At 33.2% G+C, this 24,994-nt stretch overlaps 1 protein-coding gene and 1 long non-coding RNA gene across 3 annotated transcripts; both read right to left on the reverse strand.

The window, feature by feature from the left end:
- Positions 1–277: 277 nt before the first annotated feature.
- Positions 278–24,994, reverse strand: LOC132735487 (uncharacterized). 2 transcript variants are annotated; one of them, XM_060722442.1, is made up of 2 exons: positions 24,764–24,994; positions 278–4,583 (listed from the first exon to the last, which is right to left on the reverse strand). In XM_060722442.1, exon 2 carries the CDS (start codon positions 4,573–4,575, stop codon positions 2,440–2,442), a length of 2,136 nt encoding a protein of 711 aa, XP_060578425.1. In that variant the 5' UTR covers positions 4,576–4,583; positions 24,764–24,994; the 3' UTR covers positions 278–2,439. The 2 variants fall into 2 exon arrangements, with proteins under 2 accessions (XP_060578425.1, XP_060578427.1); XM_060722444.1 differs by lacking the exon at positions 278–4,583 and adding an exon at positions 15,878–18,510.
- LOC132735488 (uncharacterized) lies at positions 22,242–24,289 on the reverse strand. The gene is made up of 3 exons (XR_009626459.1): positions 24,218–24,289; positions 23,388–23,466; positions 22,242–22,440 (listed from the first exon to the last, which is right to left on the reverse strand). It is a non-coding gene; the product is annotated as an uncharacterized LOC132735488 (long non-coding RNA).

Here is a 24,994-nt window from a genome sequence, read left to right on the forward strand (position 1 = left end):
TTTTACCTAAATACAACATTGCAATGTCATGTGAATGTGGTTTGTGCAGTTGTGTCCATATATGGTAGTATTAAATTAAGTTATAATAAATTTAAAAAGTAGATCCTGGATGTAAGCCAATACATCTTATAATAACTTTCCTTCTAGTTTGTAGATGACGTGATGTATACCAGAGGGACTTTCTTAGAAAAAACAACGACAAAAACAAAACAAAAAACAAACAAGTTTCTAAACAACTTTTTTATGAGTTTATTTTAGATTCCGCCTATTTAAAATATGTTTAAAGAACATTGTGAAATTAAACAATTCTGCTGTTTAATATTATTTACATTTCTTTCGAAAATACAAATAAATGCAAAATACATTTTATCAAAAATTCAGTGAAAAAATGACTGTTTTAAAAACAGAAGGAAGTATACCTTTTAATGATGTGCTTTACGACTTTTAAATAATCTTAACTTTCATTAAATCATTCTTTAACTTTGATGGTAATGCAATTTAATGTCAACGCAAAATAATAGAAAATCAGAATGTTGAAAGTGTTTCATGGAGGTAATGAAGTGTGAGCCGTGGCGGTAATGCAGTGTGAGCCATGGCGGTAATGTAGTGTGAGCCATTGCGGTAATGTAGTGTGACTCATGGCGGTAGTGTGAGCAATGGCGGTAATGTAGTGTGAAGCATGGCGGTAATGTAGTGTGAGTCATGGCGGTAATATAGTGTGAGTCATGGAGGTAATGTAGTGTGCGCTATGGCGGTAATGAAGTCTGAGCCATGGCGGTAATGTAGCGGTAATGTAGTGTAAGAATTGGAGGTAATGTAGTGTGAGTAATGGCGGTTATGTAGTCTGAGCAATGGCGGTAATGTAGTGTGAGCAATAGCGGTAATGTTGTGTGAGTCATGGCGGTGATGTAGTGTGAGTCATGGCGGTAATGTAGTGTGAGCAATGGCGGTAATGTAGTGTGAGCCATAGCGGTAATGTAGTGTGAGTCATGGCGGTAATGTAGTGTGAGCAATGGCGGTAATGTTGTGTGAATAATTGCGGAAATGTAGTGTGAGTCATGGCGGTAATGTAGTGTGAGCAATGGCGGTAATGTTGTGTGAGTAATTGCGGTAATGTAGTGTGAGTCATGGCGGTGATGTATTGTAAGCCATGATGGTAATGTAGTCTGAGCAATGGCGGTAATGTAGTGTGAGCCATGGCGGTGATGCAGTGTGAGCAATGGCGGTCATGTAGTGTGAGCAAGGCGGTAATGTAGTGTGAGTCATGGCGGTAATGTAGTGTGAGTCATGGCGGTAATGTAGTATGTTTCATTGCGGTAATACAGCGTCAGCCATGGCGGTAATGCATTGTGAGTCATGGCTGTAATGCAACACTTAAGGTGACACAATGACAATTCAATATGTAGATAATGCAAAATGATTATAATTCATTATGATTGTAATGCAATAAGAAAGTAAAACAAGACATAATGGTAATGCTACACCAGGGAAATAATGTAAAATAATGGTAATGTATCAGGTGACATTGCAACATGATAATGCTGACAAAGTCATGATAATGTAATATATGTAATTGGTGATCCAATATTATGTGTAGTTTACATGGAATTAATGGAACATTATGGTAATGTATCTTGATGGCAATGCAACACGATGTAAATGCAACATTTAGAAAAATGCAGCATAGTGGTAATGTTAGCAGCTAGTAATTCAACATGTAAATACTGCCACCTATTGGTAATTCAAGATAAAAGGTATGTCTTTTATGCAATATTCTTCCCCCTAGACTATCAACGTCTCCATCCATGCATCTTAGGTGCCTGCTCAGCAGAGCAGTGTCATAAACATAGTTGTTCTAATCTAATTGGTTAAAAGTTAAAGCTAAAACGCAAAAATATTTTTTTTTCGTTCAACATGTACACACAATTGTACGGCATTTGAACGGTCATTAAATACCAGCATTTTAAATTGATTGATTGATTGATTTTCTTAAGACTGGGCGGTAAAGAATAACCTAAGAAAGTGCAAGCACTTATTTTCAGTAGGGTCCTTACCTCAGCATACTCTCCAGAGCCAGCTGTGAGAGTATATGATTAATTTTAGGAAATATAAAGTATTTCATATAACGTGTATGTATGCAAAATGTATTTGAATTATTTTGTTTTTCAAAATCAGAAACTAAGGAGCCAGCTGTGAGAGTATAAGTTTTATTTTATGAAATATAAAGTATTTTATATGATCGCGTGTATGCAAAATGTATTCATTTTTTTCAAAATCAGAAACAAAGAAGCATTTTCCCTTTGCATTTCTCTCGTATAAGAAAAAACGAATTGACTTTCAATAATGTTTACCATTCAATTATGCTCAAGCTTTGGGTGGTAATGGAGGACGCATTGTATGTATTGAATTTGTCATGACCATACTGGTCTTTTCTTTTATTTACCGTACAACTTCAAACAGTTTTTGATTCAGTAAGCATGAGAAAAGCTTACAAATATGGATAACTGCTACATTATTTCTTGCTCTGACATGAAGAGAACGAATGTAACATTCCAATGCTTCCTGACGCCTCTCTTCTTGTTCCTGACATTGTCCAAGTAGGTTAAGAGCTGTTTCTTCATGCCAAAGAGATTTAATACGTTTATCCATCTCAATAGTTTTAGAGAGTTTATCCAGTGCTTGCTGTTTTTCCCTTTCTCTTCGCAGACGACTGTAAGTCTTATATTGTAGGAAGTAAAGGAAAGGTAAAGTGTCAACAACAGCCCAATCCATCCAATAGTCAAATGGACCCCTGTGGAACATCCCATCAGGTGTAGATCTGTACATTTCATATTGTAACTCTTGAGGAACACAGTGAATTTCCTGTGGTATAAATTGGACACAAAATGCTGTAATATGTTTAATACAGTCTTCATTTTGTTCAGTGCATACTCTTCCAAATCCATCAATTACTACTCTAACAGCATGTTCCCAACAGGCACAGATAGGTAAAACAGGGTGAGAGAAATAGTGATGTTCAGTTTGTCTCAATATGTCTTCAGTTTTCTTCATATCTCCTACACTGTAGAATACTGAAGCCAGTTTAAGTCTGCTAGATGAATTGTCTGAGTTTAAACCAGCTGAAAGCCACACCAATGCTTCAGGTGACACTTGATTATTTTCACCAATGCTGGATGATGCTAGGGCTGTTCCATATGTTGTATACAGAAAAGGTGCAAAGAGCTTAAATGCTGCCTGTTCTAATCTATGACCTTTTACACTGTAGGCAATTAGATTTTCTGTATATTGCTTCAATGTGCTAATGCCTGTATCATTGAATACATGAACATAATGTAAAACATGCTTGTAATATACACTTAATTCGCTAGCAAGGTTTATTAATTTTGTAGCCGAAAGAGTGTTACATATTTTCAAAGAGGACTGGAAATTGTACGCTCTTTGTGGTACTAAGTTCATTTCAACTTTTAGTCTGAGTCCAAGATCATCAATATCAATTCTTAACAACATTTGTCCATCACTTTCTATAAAATCACTGATATTTTTGGAAAGCAATAGTTTTGTTTCATTTGTTAACTGCCCTACCATCAAATTATTTTCATGTATAATGAAATGTGACAAATGGTCATTCTGAACACAACTGTGCAATTCCAGTAAACAGTATGTTAAACATGTAAATAAATTGTTATCTTTCCATGTACTTGACTCTGTGCTTTCTATACAGTGTAATAGAACTGTTTTACACATAAAACTTGATACATTAATTTCACCTCGAGGATTCAAGAAAGATTTAAGAATCATTTTCATTAAAACAAAACATCTTATTTGTGTTATATTTAAATCAAACATTAGACATCTTTCAGCAAGGGATGTAGATATTCTCCATTCCAGTTCAGGATATAAACTGACTTTACTTCCAGTTGGAACAACAAAACATCCTGTCCTGGCTGCAGATCTTCTCATCTCATGTGTCGGCCATGTCCCTAAACCCTGTCTCTCTAACCAACCTGATGCTGATTGAGGCCATGATTTACAGGGATAAGCTATCACATTATCTTTATCCTGCATTTCAGACATTCCTTGAAAAGCAATGGATGGACCATGCTTTACAGAACCATGAACCATAGAGCTATCTATCATTCTATTCTTAAGCAACATTCTTCCTCCTAGACTATCAACTATTTTATTGTCTTCAAATGGTAGGACTGGCATAGGAAGAGGTTCATGAGATCGGAGCAATTGTAGGAAACAATATCCGGGGGTAGTGTTTTCATCTTGTATCATGAGGTAATTATCCTTGCCATATTCCCACTCTGACCAGTCCTGTATTATATTATAATCGTGACGACAGAATAGTGCATCTGTGTCTGATGTAAGTCCTATAGTAGTTGTACCTTCACTCTGACTCCCAAAATTGAAGACAGTTACATTATTACCAATTGTCCTGTTTGCAATAGTTTCAACAGACTCAATTAGTAATTGTGATCTTCTTCTTTTCAACATTCCTCCTTCGTTCACTCCAATGTCATTTAACACCTTTGTCAAGCTCAGCGATAAATATTCTCTGTCTACCGACATTTTGCTTTCTGTAAAATAAATTTCGAATTGTATTATTTTGTATAAAGTCTTCTTGTGTAATAGTCAGACATAATTAGGTTCTCGGCTAAAGAAAAATACATATTTAGAATGTTCATGTATTTCAAAAATTTAGCTGATAACAGATTTAAATAATGTACAGATATACGTTAGGTTTTCATTTTTGACTTGGATACTAGGTCATCACACACATGCTGAATATTATCACTCAGAACATTTTTTTTAGAAAATCCGTTGACTCGAAGGTAAAATATGAAATTATTACAAAAAATAGCGTATCAAAATATAATGTATCGCACCAATTGAAGTTGTAAGAATGTTTATAGCTTTATTGCCTGGTTTAGGCCTGAAAACGGAATACTTTTTTCCTCTAAATACTCCCACTCGGACTTTTCCCACACCCCAGAAATTAGTTTCAAACCTTCTTGAAACTTATTTTACACGTACCAGAGCATAAACCGAGTAATGTTTACACATGTTTTGAGATTGGTTTATAAATTTCTATTCAAAAGTCATGTTTTCTATTTTTTTCTTTTTCATAAAAATAGAAAATGCTCCTAGTCGGACTTGATTTCAGAAATTCGGACGTCTACATTTTAAACAAAATACATGGTACTATGTACTTTACATCTTCACACAAAATTCGTAGTAAATTTTCTAAACATTTTATGGAAATGTACTTTTTCACTAGACACTCCTATGTTTTGAGATTTTACATACTTAGAATGTTCTTCAACAGCTCAAGTGATAAATACTTAGTTTATCAGTTTATGTTAATTTAAATATTTGAAGGGAAACAAGATCACCGGCTGTAGTGCAACGCTTAGTTCAGAGCGGTATGGTGTTACTTAACTTTACAATAAGATGCATCAATGTCATTGTGAATTCTCAAAATATTGGTAATTTTACAACATTTTAATTACGTGCCATGTGAAAAGGGGGCATAATTCTACAAATCCTGATCACTTAGTTGTATCCCTTGTCCCAATTGACATTTATGATAAAAAATAAGTACAATCTTTTTAATAGTTTTTAATTTATCTTATTATCTAATCAATATCCAAATTAAAAATTCTTTGTTGGGTTGTGTCTGGCATTGCGTTCTGTGAACAACGTCGTCTTGCCTCGTTGATCTTTTTGCTCCTTTTTATCCCCCCCCCCAAAAAAAAAAAAAAAAATAAAATAAAATGTTTTAAGGATATTGACTATAGACTAACAACCGTTCATTGTCATGATAATCAATTTTTTGTTGTTGTTAAACCTGATAATTTCAAATAATTCTATATATGCATACTTTTACTTGTAAGTAAAACAATGACATATCTCAAAAAAACTGAGCTTACAGAATATTCATGTTTGTCTAACAAGAGTGTCATCTGTAATGATTACCAAGCGTTCAATGTTTCATGATGATACCGTTGATAGTTTTGGAATCATTCTACATAGAAAGCAAATTTTAAAACAATTGTACGTTGAAAAGGAAATATAACTCCAAAATAAAGTAAGCTTTCACAACACTGCCTCTTGTTTTATAACAACATCTTCCAATTTTAATGAAATATTTCAAGTTTTGTGTTGATACCTTTATGAGTGTTTGAGTAATGTGCTACATTTTAATTTTTGTACAACGACAACAACTACGACGCTGTGATCATAATAGCTCAACCTTAATTTTAAAACAGATGGGCTGAAAGTGTTATTTAAAATGTTAAAAAAATGTTTCAAAACATTTTCTCGTACTTAATATTTCTTGTTTTTTCACAATAATGAGGTGTTTTTTGGGATTTTTTCTCTACAAATTGAGACAATGGGTACACGAAGATGATATGAGAGAATTGAAACACTGTGCAATGTGATTTAATATGTATTGTGAAAAAATTCATACCAACATTTTCTAATGTTATAGGAAACTTTATTACTTGAAAGGTTCTAAATATGTGTAAGATATAACTTTAAAAGTAGTATTTGGAGTAGTATCTGCAAAACACATCTTTTGTGGTTCATATTTCATTAAGCAACCTGAAACTATCACTAAGCTGCTGAAATTCTTAAATGACATTGGTGAGCTTTCTGTTTTTGAAAATGGCACATATCAATTTTTGGGGATTTAAAGAGGACGAGAGGACATTGATTTTTCCTTACATCTCTCATCTGATCATTAAGGCTCTTAATAACAAGGAAAAACATTTATTGGTAACTCTGAAAAAAGCAGATATAAAGTCTGATTTTTTTAAAAAAATAATCAAAACTAGTATCACGATAGTCATATCTGCATCATAAAATGTTAACATCTAAAACAGTGACTGGTTGAACAGTGACTGGTTGATATGGAAAAGCAATTATTGGTATGACAGTCACTGGTTGTTGTCGAAAGTCAATGAATACTGTGAAAGTCACTGGTGGCTAAGGAAAGTCAATGGTTGCTATGAAGTCAGAGTTACTACGGAAAACAATAGTTGCTAAGAAAAATCAAAAGTTGCTATGAAAGTCAATTGTTACTATGGAAAGACAGTGCTTAATATTGATGTCACAGGTTGTTATAAAATAAAATGGTTGTTAAAGAAATCACTTATTACTATGGAAGTCACTGCAACAGAAAGTAAATATTTGGAATTAGGAATTCGCTGGATGCTAAGGAAAGGCAATGTTTGCTATTGAAGTCAATGACTGCAAAGGAATGTAAATGGTTGCTGTGGTAATAATTAGTTGTTATAGAAAGTCAATAGCTGCTCTGGAATTCACTGGTTGTTATGAAAGTTTACTATAAAATACTTACATGCCAACGATAAACAAAATCATTGATTTCCTTAAAACGTTAACATGCGGTAACTATGAGGACAGACGGACGGACAACAGCATACCAACCTGAAAGTACGCCCCAAAGTTATTCGGGCGTATAAAAAGTATGTGATGATATGATAAAGTAAAAAATATATATACTTACAGTTTTGTCATTAATGTTTCTTCGCTCTGTCATAAAAGCAACAATTCTTCCTCTGAATAAATATCCAGATCACATTTAAAACATTTACTCACATCTTACGTATATCAGTGATAATAGCTTACTGAGAAAATAGAATCAACTTAGCTCAGTGAAATTGTTGTTGACATTAATGTTCCTGATGTTCTTATGTTCAAGTGAGGAAGTTGTGAATTGTAAACGTACATATTGTCAAACTTATAGAAGTTTTTAAAGGATGGGTAAGATAAAATTTATAAAGGTTACAAAAATTTCGCTATTGATTAGAGTTATCAAATTATACATACATACTATAACATACAGTATTTAACACAGTTGACAGAGATGGAGAAAAAAACACTACAGAAACATTCACTGTGTGGTCCAGACCGGTAGGACATTTACTTTGGGATTAAGAAATGCTGGGTTCAAGCCAGGGATATTTCTAATTTCCTTTAAAGATGCATACCTCCGAGAAAAAATGTGCTCAGACTTGAAGAAAAGTAAAAATTAAAGTAATAATATATATGTTATGTGCGATTAAATACCGATTTTGCAGTATTTATGGACCCTTTGTTTGTATTTACAGTTCAAGTAAAGCTGGTCTTTTTTTCTAGAAAAACAGCAGTTTGTTATGGCACTATATACACGGTAGGGAATCACGTGACTTTTACGGTTACGTTACAGACAATATGGCGGCCTAAAACCTCGCTTCACATGTGTTTTTCAGGTAATTCTTTATATTACCCCTTTTACTTACATACGAGACCTGTTGCAGCCTACGCAGAATAAAGAATTGTTGCCGCCTATACCTTATTTTCCACCCCTGTGCTCATAGCTTTTACAAACACCCAAAAATTCAACAGAAATTTTCAATGTGGACAATTATTTTTCGGGTAACATTTACGCAAAATTTGAATTTTTTATGAATTTGATTAAACTACGCCGCGTTAGCAAAGAGAAAATGTTCATAGAATTTCTTTATTTGAAAATGTAAATATTAGGCATGTTAAATGTTGGCTGGTCATTTTCTATTCCATTACACGAGAGAAAAATGATTTGGGTATCTCCCACGCGTACTTTTATTGTTGATAACTCCCACGCAATATTTTATGTACAAGCAATATCTATGCAGGTTATAGCCTAGATTGAACAAAATCATGATTGATGCATTTAGCCTTACACGTTCACAGAATTTTGAATAATATTTAAAATACCGCCAAAAGGTCCTGGATAGAATTAAGCCCCAGTGGATAACAGAATACATACTCACGTGAATATATTAAATGAAGTTTCGATATAGATGAATAAATCCGAGAATTAAAATAAAAGTCTCAAATATAAGAAGGAGGTTGATTTCAGTTTAAGAACAATTACAATTGTCATTTTTCATAGTTTGCAGATATGGACGGTTCCAGCTCGGATATTGTTTGTGGATAATGTTTGAAAACATTTGTCTTAATGACCACATAAACAGGCTACTCGGCACATGACCTTGTAAATGTTGTGGCAAATCGAAACGTCACAGGTATGGCATTTTACTGTTATTCGTAATATTAAGATTTTAAAGACATTCAAATCATTTTATCACTTAGTCTTTTATGTAACCAACTATTTTTCAAATTAGTGTCTGTGTTTAACAAAAAAAGAAAACAACCTAAAGAATATTAGAATGGGTCTTTTATTTCACAAACTAGGTAATAAAATCTAGAGGACTAATGTTTGAATGTCATCATAATGTTGACAGTAAAACCTGTAACGTTTCCGATTTGCTGGACTATAAAATGTTTTACCACAACATTTATAGGGTCCTATGTCGTGTAGACTGTTTATGTGGTCATTAATTGAGACCTATCCGTGAATGAAATGTTTCCCACATTTATCACAAACAATATCCGAGATGGAACCTTCCATATCTGTAAAATATGAAATATGGAAAATGACAACTGTAATTATACTAATAAAAACAGAAATACAAAACCTCCTTCTAATATTTTAGACTTTTGTATCAAAACGCGACCTAATTGAATGAGTTGGGTTTGGTAGGCCTTACGCGAAAGAATTGATGTTTTTGGCAATTTATGATTTTTCAAGTCATGCCTTTTTGAAATTTATTTATCATATCATTGTAACCTATAAGCAGATGAAGTGTTGTTCGGCCTATATAATTCACGCCCCAAGACGATTTGTCAATCTAGCTGTATTTACATCTTAATGATAGTAAAATTAAGTGTGAATTAGTTTGAAAAATACATTATATCCATTGCATTATCAAAACAAATATTGATTAAACTGTTTGAGGTTAAATAACAAAAGTGAGTGTTAAATTTTAAGTTTAATTGCCGTAAATTTATAGGGAATAATAAATCTATTTTTATATTCTAGATCCTGGTCCTGGCTGAAATTTAGAATATTGCAGCTGTAGCTTGTATACCATAAATTTAACATGAAAAGGACTGTCAGGTTTGTTAAATTGAAATTCTTATATTTAATATATATATATTTTATATTTCTTTACAAAGTATAAATATTTCATCTACTGGATATTTATCTTGTCTTAATAATATATTATTTTTCAGAATACTTTTATTACGTTATTAATATAAAATTTACATATTTGTTGTTTACAAGATGCTGCATACAATGGTTTTAAATAGAACATGCTGAAGTAACTGATGGGAGCAGTTTTTCTTATCAATCATAGGTCAGACTTAAATAGCTTCTTTCTAAAAAGTTTTTGTTGTTTTATGTACATAATTTGCTGTCAATATGAAATTTCAGCTGTATCTTAATTTATATGCTGTTTTATTATGTAAATCTTAGAGATAAGCATTTTAAGACAAAACACTAAGTTGATTAATTATATATATTATTTGAGATTGACCAAGTCAGTTTTAACTTGTAACTTCTTATTTTATTTGCAGAAGCAGTAGAGGTATTCAAACACCATCATGAAACACTTAAGACATACCTAGAGAGATCTAGAAGAAGTACTAGTGGTAGATTGGAACAGTTAAACTAAAAGGACTTCTTGAAGCTAAACTTGAACTGTATTTTTGAAATAAAAGAGCTGAAGTATTTAATAGTGTTTTGATTTTTTTGTTAAACTCTGTTACAGTACTTTGCTTTAAATTAGAATTAAAGTATGTTGAAATGACATTGAAGTTTCAACGTTGTGCTAAACGTTGTGCTAACGTTGAATTTCAACGTTTTTTAAACTTTCAAATTCGAACATGAATCAAACGTTATTTCAACGTTGAAATCTGACCATAATTCAACATTGTTCAACGTTGATATGCCTGCTGGGTTCATTCTACCAAGGACCTATTGGCGGTATTTTTAAATTTTATTATTTTATTGAAATTTTCATGAAAGTTTGATGCTAAATGCATCAATCATGATTTTGTTCAATCAATATCTAGGCTATTACCTGCATAGATATTGCTTGTACATAAAATATTGCGTGGGAGTTATCAACAATAAAAGTACGCGTGGGAGTTACCAAAATCATTTTTCTCTCGTGTAATGGAATAGAAAATGACCAGTCAACATTTAATATGCCTAACATTTACATTTTCAAATAAAAAAAATCTATGAACATTTTCTGTTTGCTTACTCGACGTAGTTTAATCAAATTCATAAAAAATACAAATTTTGCGTGAATGTTACCTGAAAAATAATTGTCCACATTGAAAATTTCTGTTGAATTTTTGGGTGTTTGTAAAAGCTATGAGCACAGGGGTGGAAAATAAGGTATAGGCGGCAACAATTCTTCATTCTGCGTAGGCTGTAACAGGTCTCGTATGTAAGAAAAAGGGATAAAATAAAGAATTACCTGAAAAACACATGTGAAGCGAGGTTTTTAGGCTGCTATATTGTCTGTACGCGTAACCGTAAAAGTCACGTGATTCCCTACCGTGATATATTCATATTGTAACTACTATAGCATGTAGAAATTCAAACATAACATATCTACTTTTTGTATTGTAAATTTACATCGAAATTTAAAGTGTAGCAACTATCATTATTATAAATTATCAAGGCAAGCACCTTTACCACTTAAGTATAAGTTGAGTTGAGTACTTTGATGTAATTGCGGCAAGTCTCATCTTTTTACTTTTTTGAGACGCCTAAATGATAGCGAAACTATGTTTGAGGTAAAGATATTGTAACTTTAATATTTAAACGATTTTGTCTTTTTGTCTTAAAAACGATTTAAGTGAAAGTGATTATTTCTGTGATTTTATTTCCACGGAAACTTTCTCGAGCTTTTAAAACAAGAACCCAACTAAACTGTTAAAACAAGGAAGTTGAAAACAATCAAAAACCGCAAGTTAAGTAACAGATCACTTTCCTTCTAGGATTAACATTTAGAATATTTGAAGTAGGGAACAAGTTATACTTTATGATTTTTTTCTTTTACAATTAATACTTCCTGTTGTTTTCATCAATGTAGCTATAAGTAATTATTATTCAATTATCTCACCCCTGTTAAAACAGCTACCTTTTATTATATTTCTTACACATAATTCAGCAATTTAGGAGCTAGTTTTAGTCAGAACCGACATACGACCGAAATGGATAAGGGGCCATTTCTTTTGTTACTTTTGTTTTTTAATAATCGGCCATTTGTCCTGTACTCTATTATTGCGGATATCTCTTCTGTATACCGCTAGATGGCTTCCCTCTATTCGACAGTGCACGGTAAAAAACTCCGTTCACTGATACATTCTCGGGCACAGTTGTGTGAAATCAATATTCCCGCTTGTTGCTAAGGGTTGCCTTCAACAGTTGACGCACCAGAATTGCATCCACGGTTTGTTTAGTACGAGGCGGTTATAAGGATTCGAATTACTGGAGTCTATGCATCTCATAGTTCCAGCAGGTGAGGCGGTTTGGACCCCTGTTGTTACTTCATGTTTGTAACACCCGACACTAGCCAAAATCTGTTTGGCGCCACATGAACTAAATTGTGTTGGAGCGCCGTAATACCAAACAAACAGAAAGTAAAACAATATTGGTTCGAAACTGTATATACAGATCACAAAACATGTATAATAACGCGTATATAAAGGCCTCAACAGACGGTAGGATTTTGAAGTACAACACCAATTAAAACTAAGATGTTAAGCCAATCTTAATGTGTGAAGGCTACTTTTTCTTGAATTGGTAAACCTAGATGTAAGGGATAGGACATGTTCTATTTTGAAAACCTTGTCGTACAGATTTTTATAGACCACAATGACAAGTAACAGATTACCAAATTAACTCCTGATAATTGGTGTAATGAATGAAATTCCAGAACAATTAGGGCTAAAAGGTAAATACAGTAGAAAGATGGGGTAAAACTGATGTTGAAAAACCCCAAAGTTGTGGTATGTTCGAATCCCAAATTGTTCCGAAAATGATTATGTCACGGTATTGAACTGTTCTCTAATCAGGGGAGGCAGTTTGTAGGCGGCCGGATAGCTCAGTCAGTAGGACCGCAGTACAGTATTCCGAGGCTCTCAGGTTTGAGTCTCGGTCAGCCTGCACATTAAAAAATAAAATTTAACAATTTTTAAAAAAAGATGGAGGTGTTTCAATCATTACTCATGGAGAAAAAAAAACACTTTTAGTGAGTAAAGTATGTAAGGGATCAATTGGGAGAGAACTTTTTTTAGGGAAACCTCGATATGATCCCTTTACAATGCAGAAATGACCGCTCGGGAATGCAAGTGTTGTATTGCTTTGAAAATTGTTACATCTTATCTCTAATAAGTGTTGACCGTCTGTTTGGAGGCCTTAACTATTAAAAGGCAAGGCGAGTTAACAGCATTGCATAACATTATTCCAACAGAAAAAGGCCTGACGTTAAAAAATTGTTTTTGATATTTGTCCTTTTATTTTACTTAATCCCATTAAAGTGGGTTTTCAGTAGAAACATTCAATGTTTTTATTTCTTTTCGGTCAATAAACCTTATACTTATGTATATTTTCCCAATGAGATCTATTTTTACCTAAACACAACATTGCAATGTCATTTGAATGTGTTAACTTAAGTTGTAACCAAAAACATCTTATAATAATTTTCCTTCGAGTTTGCAGATTACGTGATGTATACCAGAGGGACCTTCTTAGAAAAAAAAAACGAGAAAAAAAAAACAAAACAAAAAACAAGCAAACAAGTTTCTAAACAACTATTTTTATCATTTTATTTTAGATTCCGCCTATTTAAAATATGTTTTAAGAACATTGTGAAATTAAACAATTCTGCTGTTTTATATAATTTACATTTCTTTCCAAAATACAAATAAATGCAAAATAAATTTTATCAAAAATTCAGTGAAATATTGACTGTTACAAAAACAGAAGAAAGCATAACTTTTAATGATGTGCTTTACGACTGTTTAAATAATCTTTACTTTCATTAAATCATTCTTAAACGTGCGATTTGATGGTAATGCAATTTAATGTCAACGCAAAATAATAGATAATCAGAATGTTGAAAATGTTTCATGACTAGAACGTAGCATGAATACCATTTAAGGTAGAACGCGACACTTTGCGAACTTTCGAGTAGCGTCTTGAAAATTGGCATGCAACAAATTGACCATATTTCTGATTGGATTTCGTTGATTTTATTTCAATAGTTTCAGCCAATTTTTGTACACATGACGTCAAAGTTGACCATCAACGCCCGTTTTTGAACATGACGTCGTTGCGTATCCTTGGCAACTCTTACGCGTATTTCAACGTCATTGGTGGACAAAATATCTTAAATCCTACAGCATTCGACGGAAATTATTTTTCCTTTAAGCAGATATAAAATTTATTGTTTTACGCCGAAAATTGTTTGAGTAATGGAAAGAAAATTGTCAATTTTGTGTAAAAATTGACGTTCAGTTTATCCGCAATTTTCGGCTTTAAAGCGGCTTATTAAAAAATTCCTGAAATAAATTTTTGATTTTTTTCTTTAAACATCCTTTAAAATGTATACTTAGTCAAAATAACTAAAAAAATTAGGGGGTCACCGACTCAATTTTTTCGGTCAACGAACTTTGATGGTCAACTTTGACGTCATGTGTACACAAATTGGCTGAAACTATTGAAATAAAATCAACGAAATCCAATCAGAAATATGGTAAATTTTTTGCATGCCAATTTTCAAGACGCTACTCGAAAGTTCGCAAAGTGTCGCGTTCTACCTTAAGTAAATTAAATAAACGAATTCAAGGAAAGATAACGCTGATAATGTAGCGTGAGCCAGTGCGGCAATTTAGTATGAGCCATGGCGGTAATGTAGTGTGAGCCATGGCGGTAATGTAGTGTGAGACATGGCGGCAATTTAGTATGAGCCATGGCGGTCATGTAGTATGAGCCATGGTGGTAATGTAGTATGAGCCAGTGCGGTAATGTAGTGTGAACCATTGCGGTAATGTAGTGTGAGCCATTGCGGTAATTTAGTGTGAGACATGGTGGTAATGTAGTGTGAGACATGGCGGTAATTTAGTGTGAGCAATGGCGGTCATGCAGTATGAGCCATGGTGTTAATGAAGTATGAGCCATTGCGGTAATGTAGTGTGAACCATTGCGGTAATGTAGTGTGAGCCATTGCGGTAATGTAGTGTGAGCAATGACGGTCATGTAGTGTGAGCCATGACGGTAATATAGTGTGAGTCAAGGCGGTAATATAGTGTGACTCAAGGCGGTAATGTCGAGTCATGGCGGTAATGTAGTATTAGTCATGGCAGTCATGCCGGTAATGTAGTGTGAGTCATGGCGGTAATGCAGTGTGAGCCAAGGAGTAATGCAGCCATGGCTGTAACGCAACACTTTATTACTTAAACATAAAGCTAAAGTGACACAAATGGACAATTCAATATTAGGTGAATCTGCAAAAATGGATTAATTTAATTTCATCATGTTGGTAATCAATAAAGAAAGTAAAACCAAGGACATAATTGATAATGCTTCACCAGGGGGGAAAAAAATTGTAAAAATTTAATGGTAAGTATTCAGGTTGACATTCAACATATAATGCTACAAAGTTCATATAAGTAATATATTGTAAAATTGGGTATCCCAATATTATGTGTAGTTATACCATGGGAATTAATGGGAACAATTTTGGTAAGTATCTTGATGGCAATGGCAAACATGTAAATGCGAACATTTAAGAAAAATGCAGTAGTGGTAATGTAGCCAGTTAGTAATTCAAACATGAAATACTGCCACCTTTTGTTAATTTCAAGATTTAAAAGGTTATGTCTTTTATGCAAATATTCCTATCCCCAACTATCAACGTCTCCCTTCCACTGCACTTTAGGTGCCCGCCTCCAGCTGAGCAGTGTCATAAACACAGTTGTTCTAATCTAATTGGTTAAAAGTTAAAGCTAAAACGCAAAAATATTTTTTTTTCGTTCAACATGTACACACAGTTGTATGGCATTTGAACGGTCATTAAATACCAGCATTTTAAATTGATTGATTGATTGATTTTCTTAAGACCGGGCGGTAAAGAATAACCTACGAAAGTGCAAGCACTTATTTTCAGTAGGGTCCTTACCAGAGCCAGCTGTGAGAGTATATGATTAATTTTATGAAATATAAAGTATTTAATATGAACGTGTTTGTATGCACAATGTATTTGAATTATTTTTTTCAAAATCAGAAACAAAGGAGCATTTTCCCTTTACATTTCTCTCGAATAAGAAAAAACGATTTGACTTTCAATAACGTTTATCATTCAATTATGCTAAAGCTTTGGCAGGCAATGGAGGACATATTGTACGTGCTGCATTTGTCATGACCATACTGATCTTTTCTTTTATTTATCGTAAAACTTCAAACAGTTTTCTGATTCAGTAAGCGTGAGAGAATCTTACAAATATGGATAACTGCTACATTATTTCTTGCTCTCACCTGAAGAGAACGAATGTAGCATTCCAATGCTGCCTGACGTCTCTCTTCTTGTTCCTGACATTGTCCAAGTAGGTTTAGAGCTGTTTCTTTGTGCCCTAGATGTTTAATACGTTTATCCATCTCAATTGTTTTAGACAGGTTATCCAGTGCTTGCTGTTTTTCCCTTTGTCTTCGAAGACGACTGTAAGCTTTGTATTGTAGGAAGTAAAGGAAAGGTAAAGGGTCAACTACAGCCCAATCCATCCAACAGTCAAATGGACCTCTGTGGAACATCCCATCATGTGTAGATCTGTACATTTCATATTGTAACTCTTGAGGAACACAGTAGATTTCCTGTGGTATGAATCTGACACAAAATGCTGTAATATCTTTGATACAGTCTTCATTTTGTTCAGTGCATACTCTTCCAAAGTCATCAGCAACTACTCTAACAGCATGTTCCCAACATGCACAGATAGGTAGAACAGGATGAGAGAAATAGTGATGTTCAGTTTGTCTCAGTATGTCTTCAGTTTTCTTCATATCTCCTGTACTGTAGAATACTGAAGCCAGTTTAAGTCTGCTAGATGAATTGTCTGAGTTTAAACCAGCTGAAAGCCACACCAATGCTTCAGGTGACACTTGATTATCTTCACCAATGCTGGATGATGCTAGGACACTTCCATATGTTGTATACAGAAAAGGTGCAAAGAGCTTAAATGCTGCTTGTTCTAATCTATGACCTTTAACACTGTAGGTAATTAGATTTTCTGTATATTGCCTCAATGTTCTAATGCCTGTATCATTGAATACATGAACATTTTTCAAAACATTCTTGTAATGTAAACTTAATTCGCCAGCAAGGTTGATGTACTGGATAGCCGAAAGAGTGTCACATATTCTAAAAGAGGACTGGAAATTATACGCTCTTTGTGGTACTAAATTCAGTTCAACTTTTAGTCTGAGTCCAAGATCATCAATATCAATTCTTAACAACATTTGTCCATCACTCTGTATAAAGTCACTGATATTTTTGGAAAGCAATAGTTTTGTCTCATCTGTAAATTGCCCTGCCATCAAATTATTTTCATGTATAATGAAATGTGACAAATGATCATTCTGAACACAACTGTGCAATTCCAGTAAACAGCATGATAAACATGTAAATAAATTGTTCTCTTTCCATGTACTTGGGTCTGTGTTTTCTATACAATGTAATAGAACTGTTTTACACATAAAACTTGATACATTAATTTCACCTTGAGGATTCAAGAAAGATTTCAGAATCATTTTCATTAAAACATAGCATCTTATTTGTGTTATATTTAAGTCAAACATTAGACATCTTTCAGCAAGGGATGTAGATATTCTCCATTCCAGTTCAGGATATAAACTGACTTTACTTCCGGTTGGAACAACAAAACATCCTGTTCTGGCTGCAGATCTTCTCATCTCATGTGTCGGCCATTCCCCTAAACCCTGTCTCTCTGACCAACCTGATGCTGATTGAGGCCATGAATTACAAGGTAAAGCTATCACTATATCTTTATCCTGCATTGCATGCATTCCTTGTAAAGCAATTGATGGTCCATGCTTTACAGAGCCATGAACCATAGATCGATCTATCACTCTATTCTTAAGCAACATTCTTCCTCCTAGACAATCAACCGTTTCATTGTCTCCAAAAGATATGACAGGCATAGGAAGAGGTTCATCAGGTCGGAGCAGTTGTAGGAAACAATATCCGGGGGTAGTGTTTTCATCTTGTATCATGAAGTAGTTATCCTTGCCATATTCCCACTCTGACCAGTCCTGTATTATATTGAAATTGTGATGACAGTATAGTGCATCTTTGTCTGATGTAAGTCCTATAGAAGTTGCACCTTCACTCTGACTCCCTAGATTGAAGACAGACATATGTTTACCAATTGTCCTGTATGCAATAGTTTCAACAGACTCAATTAGTAATTGTGATCTTCTTCTTTTCAACATCCCTCCTTCATTCACCCCAATGTCATTTAACACCTTCGTTAAGCTCAGCGATAAATATTCTTTGTCTACCGACATTTTGCATTCTGTAAAATAAATTTCAAATTGTATTATTTTGTATGAAGTCTTCTTGTGTTATAGTCAGACATAATTATGTTCTCGGTTAAGAAAGATACATATTGAGAATATACATGTATTTTAAAAGTATAGCTGATAACAGATTTAAATAATGTACATATATTCGAGAGAATTTTTCGTCAATTTTTAACATTTCCATGTACCCATTTATGGCAAGTTTCTATACAAAAGAATTACCAATAATGTGAGTAAAGGGCTAGAAAGGGGGGGGGGCATATGTGTCGCTTGACATTTCTTGTTTTACTTAGAATGTTCTTCAACAGCCTAAGTGATAAATACTTAGTTAAGTTAGTTTATCAGTTTATATTAATTAAAATATTTGAAAGGAAAACAAGAGCACCGGATGTAGTGAAACGCCTAGTTCACGAGCGGTATGGTGTTACAGATGTTATGCTCTTAACTTTACAATAAGATGAATCACTGTCATTGTGAATTCTTAAGATATTGGTAATTATACATTTTAATTACGTGCCATGTGAAAAAGGGGCATAACTCTTTAAATCCTGATCAATTTGTTATATCACTTATCCCCATTGACAATTATTTAAAAAAAGTACAATACGTTTAATGGTTTTTAATTTGTTAAATCAATTTCCAAATTAAAATTCTTAGCTGGGTTGTGTCGGGGGCTGCGTTCTGTGAACAATGCCGCCTTGTCTTATTAGTCTTTTTTTCTCATTTTTAAACAATCCTGGCCCATTCCATTCCGAAAGTAAATGATTTAAGAATGACCCTGGACTTACAACCGTGCATTGTTATGATTATCATTTTTTATTGTTGATAACTTGATACTTTTCAAATAATTCTATACATGTATACTTTACTTATAAGTAAAACAATGACATAACTTAAAAAACTGAGTTTTTATAGTTTTGAAATCATTCTGCATATAAAACAAATTTTAAAACAATCGTACATTGAAAAGGAAATATAACTCCAAATAAAAAAATTAAATTAAGCTTTCAGAACGATGCCTCTTGTTTTAAAACAACATCTTGCCTTTATAATAAAATATATCAAGCCTTTATGAGTGTTTGAGTAATGTGCTACATTTTAATTTTTGAACGACAACAGCTACAACGGCGAGCCTGTGATCAAAATAGTTCGCCATTTTCTTTAAAACAGACGGGCTGAAAATGTTATTTAAAAAGTTAAGATGTTCATTTTTTTCTGTCAAAACATATTCTTGTACTTTATCTTTCCTGTACACTTCACAATTATGAGGTGCTTTTAGGGAGTTTTTTCTCTATAAATTGAGAAAATTAAACACTGTGCATTGAATATGTATCGTGAAAATATTCATTCCAACATTTTCTAATGTTATACTTAAAAGCTGCTGAATTTGTGTAATATAGAACTTTGAAAGTATTTGGTTAAGTAGTATCTTCAAAACCCCGTCTTTTTTGTTTATATTACATTAGGCAAAATAGAGAAAATAAGAATCAGTAAAGAAAGCCCAACACGGCACCATTGAAAATGTGGCAGGCTCGGTTTAATTGAGCCTGCTCATGGACGGTACTGTCAAATGCAAACTACCGTCCACAAGCAGAATTCAACATTTAACATGAACTGGTACAACTTTGAATTATGAAACATCCGCAGATGTGTTCATATGGCGGCTATCATGGAACCTTCAATGTGACATGAAAAGCGGCACATGGTCCTCAAGTAACAAAATGTGTGTGCCCTAAAAGAGAAAACAATGGGCGGAACTAAATAAAATGGAATTTTGAAAGAGGATCAGAGGCTATGAAGCTTGTTTCTCACAGATAAGACGTCAAAATACCAATTTAAAAAGCAGGTCACATATCCTAAGGGTGATTCAACAGTATTCAAATGAGGAATACTGGAACCACCCAGCAAGAAAATAGCCGAATAGAAAGAACTAAATTACAAAAAGCTCAACAATAATTCACAACATGAACTATCACCAACCTACTGAATTTCTTTCTATTTTTGAAAATGGCAAATATCAATTTTTGGGGATTAAAAGACTAATCAAGAGGACATTGATTTTTCCTTACATCGCTCACCTTATATAAAAGCTCTCTTGATAACAATTACTATTGTTAACTCTGAATGAAAACCAGATAATTTATAAGGTCTAAATTATTTAAAATTCAAAACTGGTATCACAAAATTTATATTTGCATCACAAAATGTTTACATCTTCAAAAGTGACTGGTTGATATGGAAAAGCAATTTTTGGGACTGGTTGTTGTCGAAAGTCAATGGATTTTGTGATATCACTGGTGGCTAAGGAAAGTCAATGGTTGCTATGAAGTCAAAGTTGCTACGGAAAACAATAGTTCGCAAGCAAAATCAAAAGTTGCTATAAAGTCAATTGTTACTATGGAAAGACAGTGCTTAATATGGATGTCAAAGGTTGTAACAAAATAAAATGGTTGTTAAAGAAATTACGTCTTGCTATGGAAGGTACTTCATCAGAAAAAAAAGTTAGAATAAGGAGTTCGCTGGATGCTTAAGAGAGGCAATGTTTGCTATTGAAGTCAATGTCTGCAAAGGAATGTCAATGGTTGCTATGGTAATAATTAATTGTTATAGAAAGTCAATAGCTGCTCTGGAAATCACTGGTTGCTATGAAAGTTACCGGTTGCTTTCGAAAATCAATGGCTGTTGTTAAAGTCATTGGTTGTTATTGAAAGTCAGTTGTTGCTATTGAAGTTTGTTGTTGCTATGGAAAGTCAATGGTTGCTATGAAAGGTTGCTGTGGAGGTGACTGGTTACTGTGGAAAACCTATGGTTGCTATATATTTTTTAAATTTCGGTACAATTATTATAATAGTCAACAAAAAAGATATCAAATTCACCATTTGCTAAAGATTCACTGGCGGCTGAGACTGGACAACATACGCCCGATAGCATATTTACAAGAATGTATCAGAGACAAAATGTTTCTAAAAGCGAAATTGTAAATGGCACCGATTTATACATTTCGTCCTAATGTAAAAAAAACTATACAGTCTATTTTTGAGGTTACAAAATAACAGGTTAGAAATAGAAGATAATGTAAATTCAAATTTGTAATAAGTTGTTTGCAGAGAAAATCAACGTGATATAATATGCATATCGAATACAATTATAATTAATAACTCAATAAAAAGTTCATAGCAGTGAAAAAGAAATTCGAAATCAAGTTTTATTTTCACGGGGAGGAATCACGTGACTTTGTATAGTAATACCCACGAGAAAATGGCTACTGCTGAGCCCCGGTAAGTACCTTAATATGTTAAATTAAGGTGACAAACGTTTCTTGAATTAAAACAAAACCTAGCGTATCATATGCGCGGTAACTTTCTTCAAATGACAATACAAAGTGCATTATCCTACGTTTTGTGGTTTTTGAGAACATTGAATTGTGTGAAAATTGCACATTTAGCGATAGTAATTCGCACGAAGCGATATAACTTGGTACCAAAATCAATGAAAATAAGCCTTCTTTTTGCAATCATTTTATTGACATCTGTTCTTGTAGAATTCCATATAAAATTTTGTTCGAAGGTCTGTAGCCTACAAATGTTCTTTGCAAGTGAATAGTAAGTAAAACGAACAATTTCTAGATAGTAAGTTGCACGAAAACAAAATAGTAAGTTTCACGCACAGTTTCCCTTAGCATACATATACATCAAAAGAAAGTTAAAGTTCATATGTAAAGAGATAGAAAATGCTTATTTTAATTATTCAAGATCAAATATTTCACTTTTTGTCTATAGGACGAATGCTTAATTGGTTGTTTTTATAATATATGTAATGAACTTTTGACGGGATTTAATATTACACGGCTCAGTGTTATTTTTCTGTTGCGATAGTAGTTCTTTGACCTCTGCAGTGTCAGGTGTGTCTTGGCCCTAATTCTACTTTAATTATAAAAAAGATGAAAATATAATTGCTTGTTATTTGGTATGGTGATTTTTATTAACTGAACGCTTATGTTTTATATGGCGGTATTTGTTACATTTAGTCACTATGTTACTTAATTTATGAAAATATATTTAAGAATTCGCAAGAACAAAATAACTTCTTACAAAAAAAGCAACAGCAAGAAAAAAAACAATGATACAGTGATTCAAGTAATGATTAAAGTCACATTGTCCCTCAGAAATCCATATTGTTTTAATTCTTAAGAAATGCCAAACATGTGTTTGATAATGTTCAAATAATGGATGAAACGCATGATAGTATTTTATTACAACTGAAAAAGGTAGCGCCGAGCATTAAGTGATGTGTCGTAAAGGTAGCAAAATGTAAACAAAGTAGTATTTTGACATCAATACAAAATGCTTATTCACTAAAGGTATACCAATTGCCAACATGCAAAAGATAGTTTGAGTATCTAGCAAATGAGTATGTTTTCGGAAACTGTAACAAGATACCAAAAATAAACAGTTTTTTTTAGATAAAAATGATAGCATTTCAGAGGCATAATGGACCTTTAAAGAAAAACGAATATTGAAATCAAACGGTCAAAGATATTCATACTTTTTAAAGTGGAGTAAACATCTGAGTTAAAGCACTGACGTTTCGTGAAAGAATTCAAGGACTCTGGTGGGACTAGAATCCATAGCAGTGAGAAGCATGTGTATAAAAATTAGGGACTTTAACCACTCGTTGACGGACACCCTGAATATCTTATTTACTTACTCTATCACAAACAAAAAGTAAGAGTTTACGAGGTAACACATTTGCAGATGGTAAGAAAATAAGCAAATAGTAATACATTACGTTTTAACAAAACTTCTTGTGTTTATTTATAAAATCTGCCAGTGTATAAAGGAATGAATTTAATAAAAAAAACTTTGTATACCAGTTCTATGATGGCATTAAATATCAATGTGATATGGCGAATGCCTTCTCCTTTGCGTCTTTGGTCCAAATTGCAGATACTGAAAAGTAAATGATGGTGTTGTAATAGTTCCTTCTGAACATTTATTTCTTTATATATCTTGTTCTACAGATAACGGGTGTGGGTCCAGTCTAAAGTGAAAAAGGGCCAAGTGTTACGTACATTGTTGAGTATCAATGTCAATGTCTCATTTATCTTTTTAAATTAAGTAATCTTTTATGGAATTATATAAATACATGTATTATGAAATAATATGAATTATAATCAAAATACTTTCTCGATATTTGTTTCTCTGTCACCGTAGACGGAATATACTTGCAAATTTGTAACCAAAAGAATTATAAGATAGTTTCGTCACATTTTAGTAAGCTTTTGGAAACTGTGCGTGAAACTTACTATTTTGTTTTCGTGCAACTTACTATCTAGAAATTGTTCGTTTTACTTACTAAACACTTGCAAAGAACATTTGTAGGCTACAGACCTTTGAATAAAATTGTATATGGAATTCTACAAGAAAATATGTCAATAAAATGATTGATTTGGTGTCTTAAATGCAAAAAGAAGGCTTATTTTCATTGATTTTGGTACCAAGTTATATCGCTTCGTGCGAATTACTATCGCTGAATGTGCAATTTTCACACAATTCAAACAATGTTCTCAAAAACCACAGAACGTAGGATAATGCACTTTGTATTAACATTTGAAGAAAATTACCGCGCATATGATACGCTAGGTTTTGTTTTGATTTAAGAAACGTTTGTCACCTTAATTTAACATAATAAGGTACTTACCGGGGCTCAGCAGTAGCCATTTTCTCGTGGGTATTACTATACAAAGTCACGTGATTCCCCCCCGTGATTTTGATATAACATACTTGCATACTAAATGTAAACACAATTATTGAAATCTTGCAATCTTCAGAAAACGGTAATTTCATGGAAATTTTGCCAAAATACATTTCTCTACTAATTATACATGTACTAGGAATTTGATTGCAGTAAGATCAAATGTCACATTTGTACTTATATACGAAATATAAAGATGAAAATTGAAATCCTTAAAAGTTATCCTATGATAATCAATAATTTCCCCAAATATTGCATAACTACCGGTTTATCAATTATGCCTTGATTACAGCGAACATCAACCTTAATTTGTGCTTTGATATAACATACGTACATGCCAACGATAAACAAAATCATTGGTTTCCTGAAAACGTTATCATGCGGTAACCATGATGACAGACGGACGGACATTAGCATACCAACCCGAAAGTACGTACCAAAGTTCTTCGGGCGTATAAAAAGTATGTGATAAAGTAATAAAAATATACTTACAGTGTTGTCATTAATGTTTCTTCGCTCTTTCATAAAAGCAACAATTCTGCCTCTGAATAAATATCCAGAGCACATTTTAAACATTTACATCCAGAGAGCTCTGTCTCACATCTTCCTCTTATATGTGATAATAGCTTACTGAGAAAAAAGTAGAAACTTAGCTCAGTGAAATTGTTGTTGACATTAATGTTCCTGGTGTTCTTATGTTCAAGTGAGGAAGTTGTGAGTTGT

The sequence above is a fragment of the Ruditapes philippinarum genome, unplaced genomic scaffold (assembly GCF_026571515.1).
Source record: "Ruditapes philippinarum isolate M1 unplaced genomic scaffold, ASM2657151v2 ctg9469_1_1_1_1, whole genome shotgun sequence".
In the NCBI taxonomy this organism is placed as follows: domain Eukaryota; kingdom Metazoa; phylum Mollusca; class Bivalvia; order Venerida; family Veneridae; genus Ruditapes; species Ruditapes philippinarum.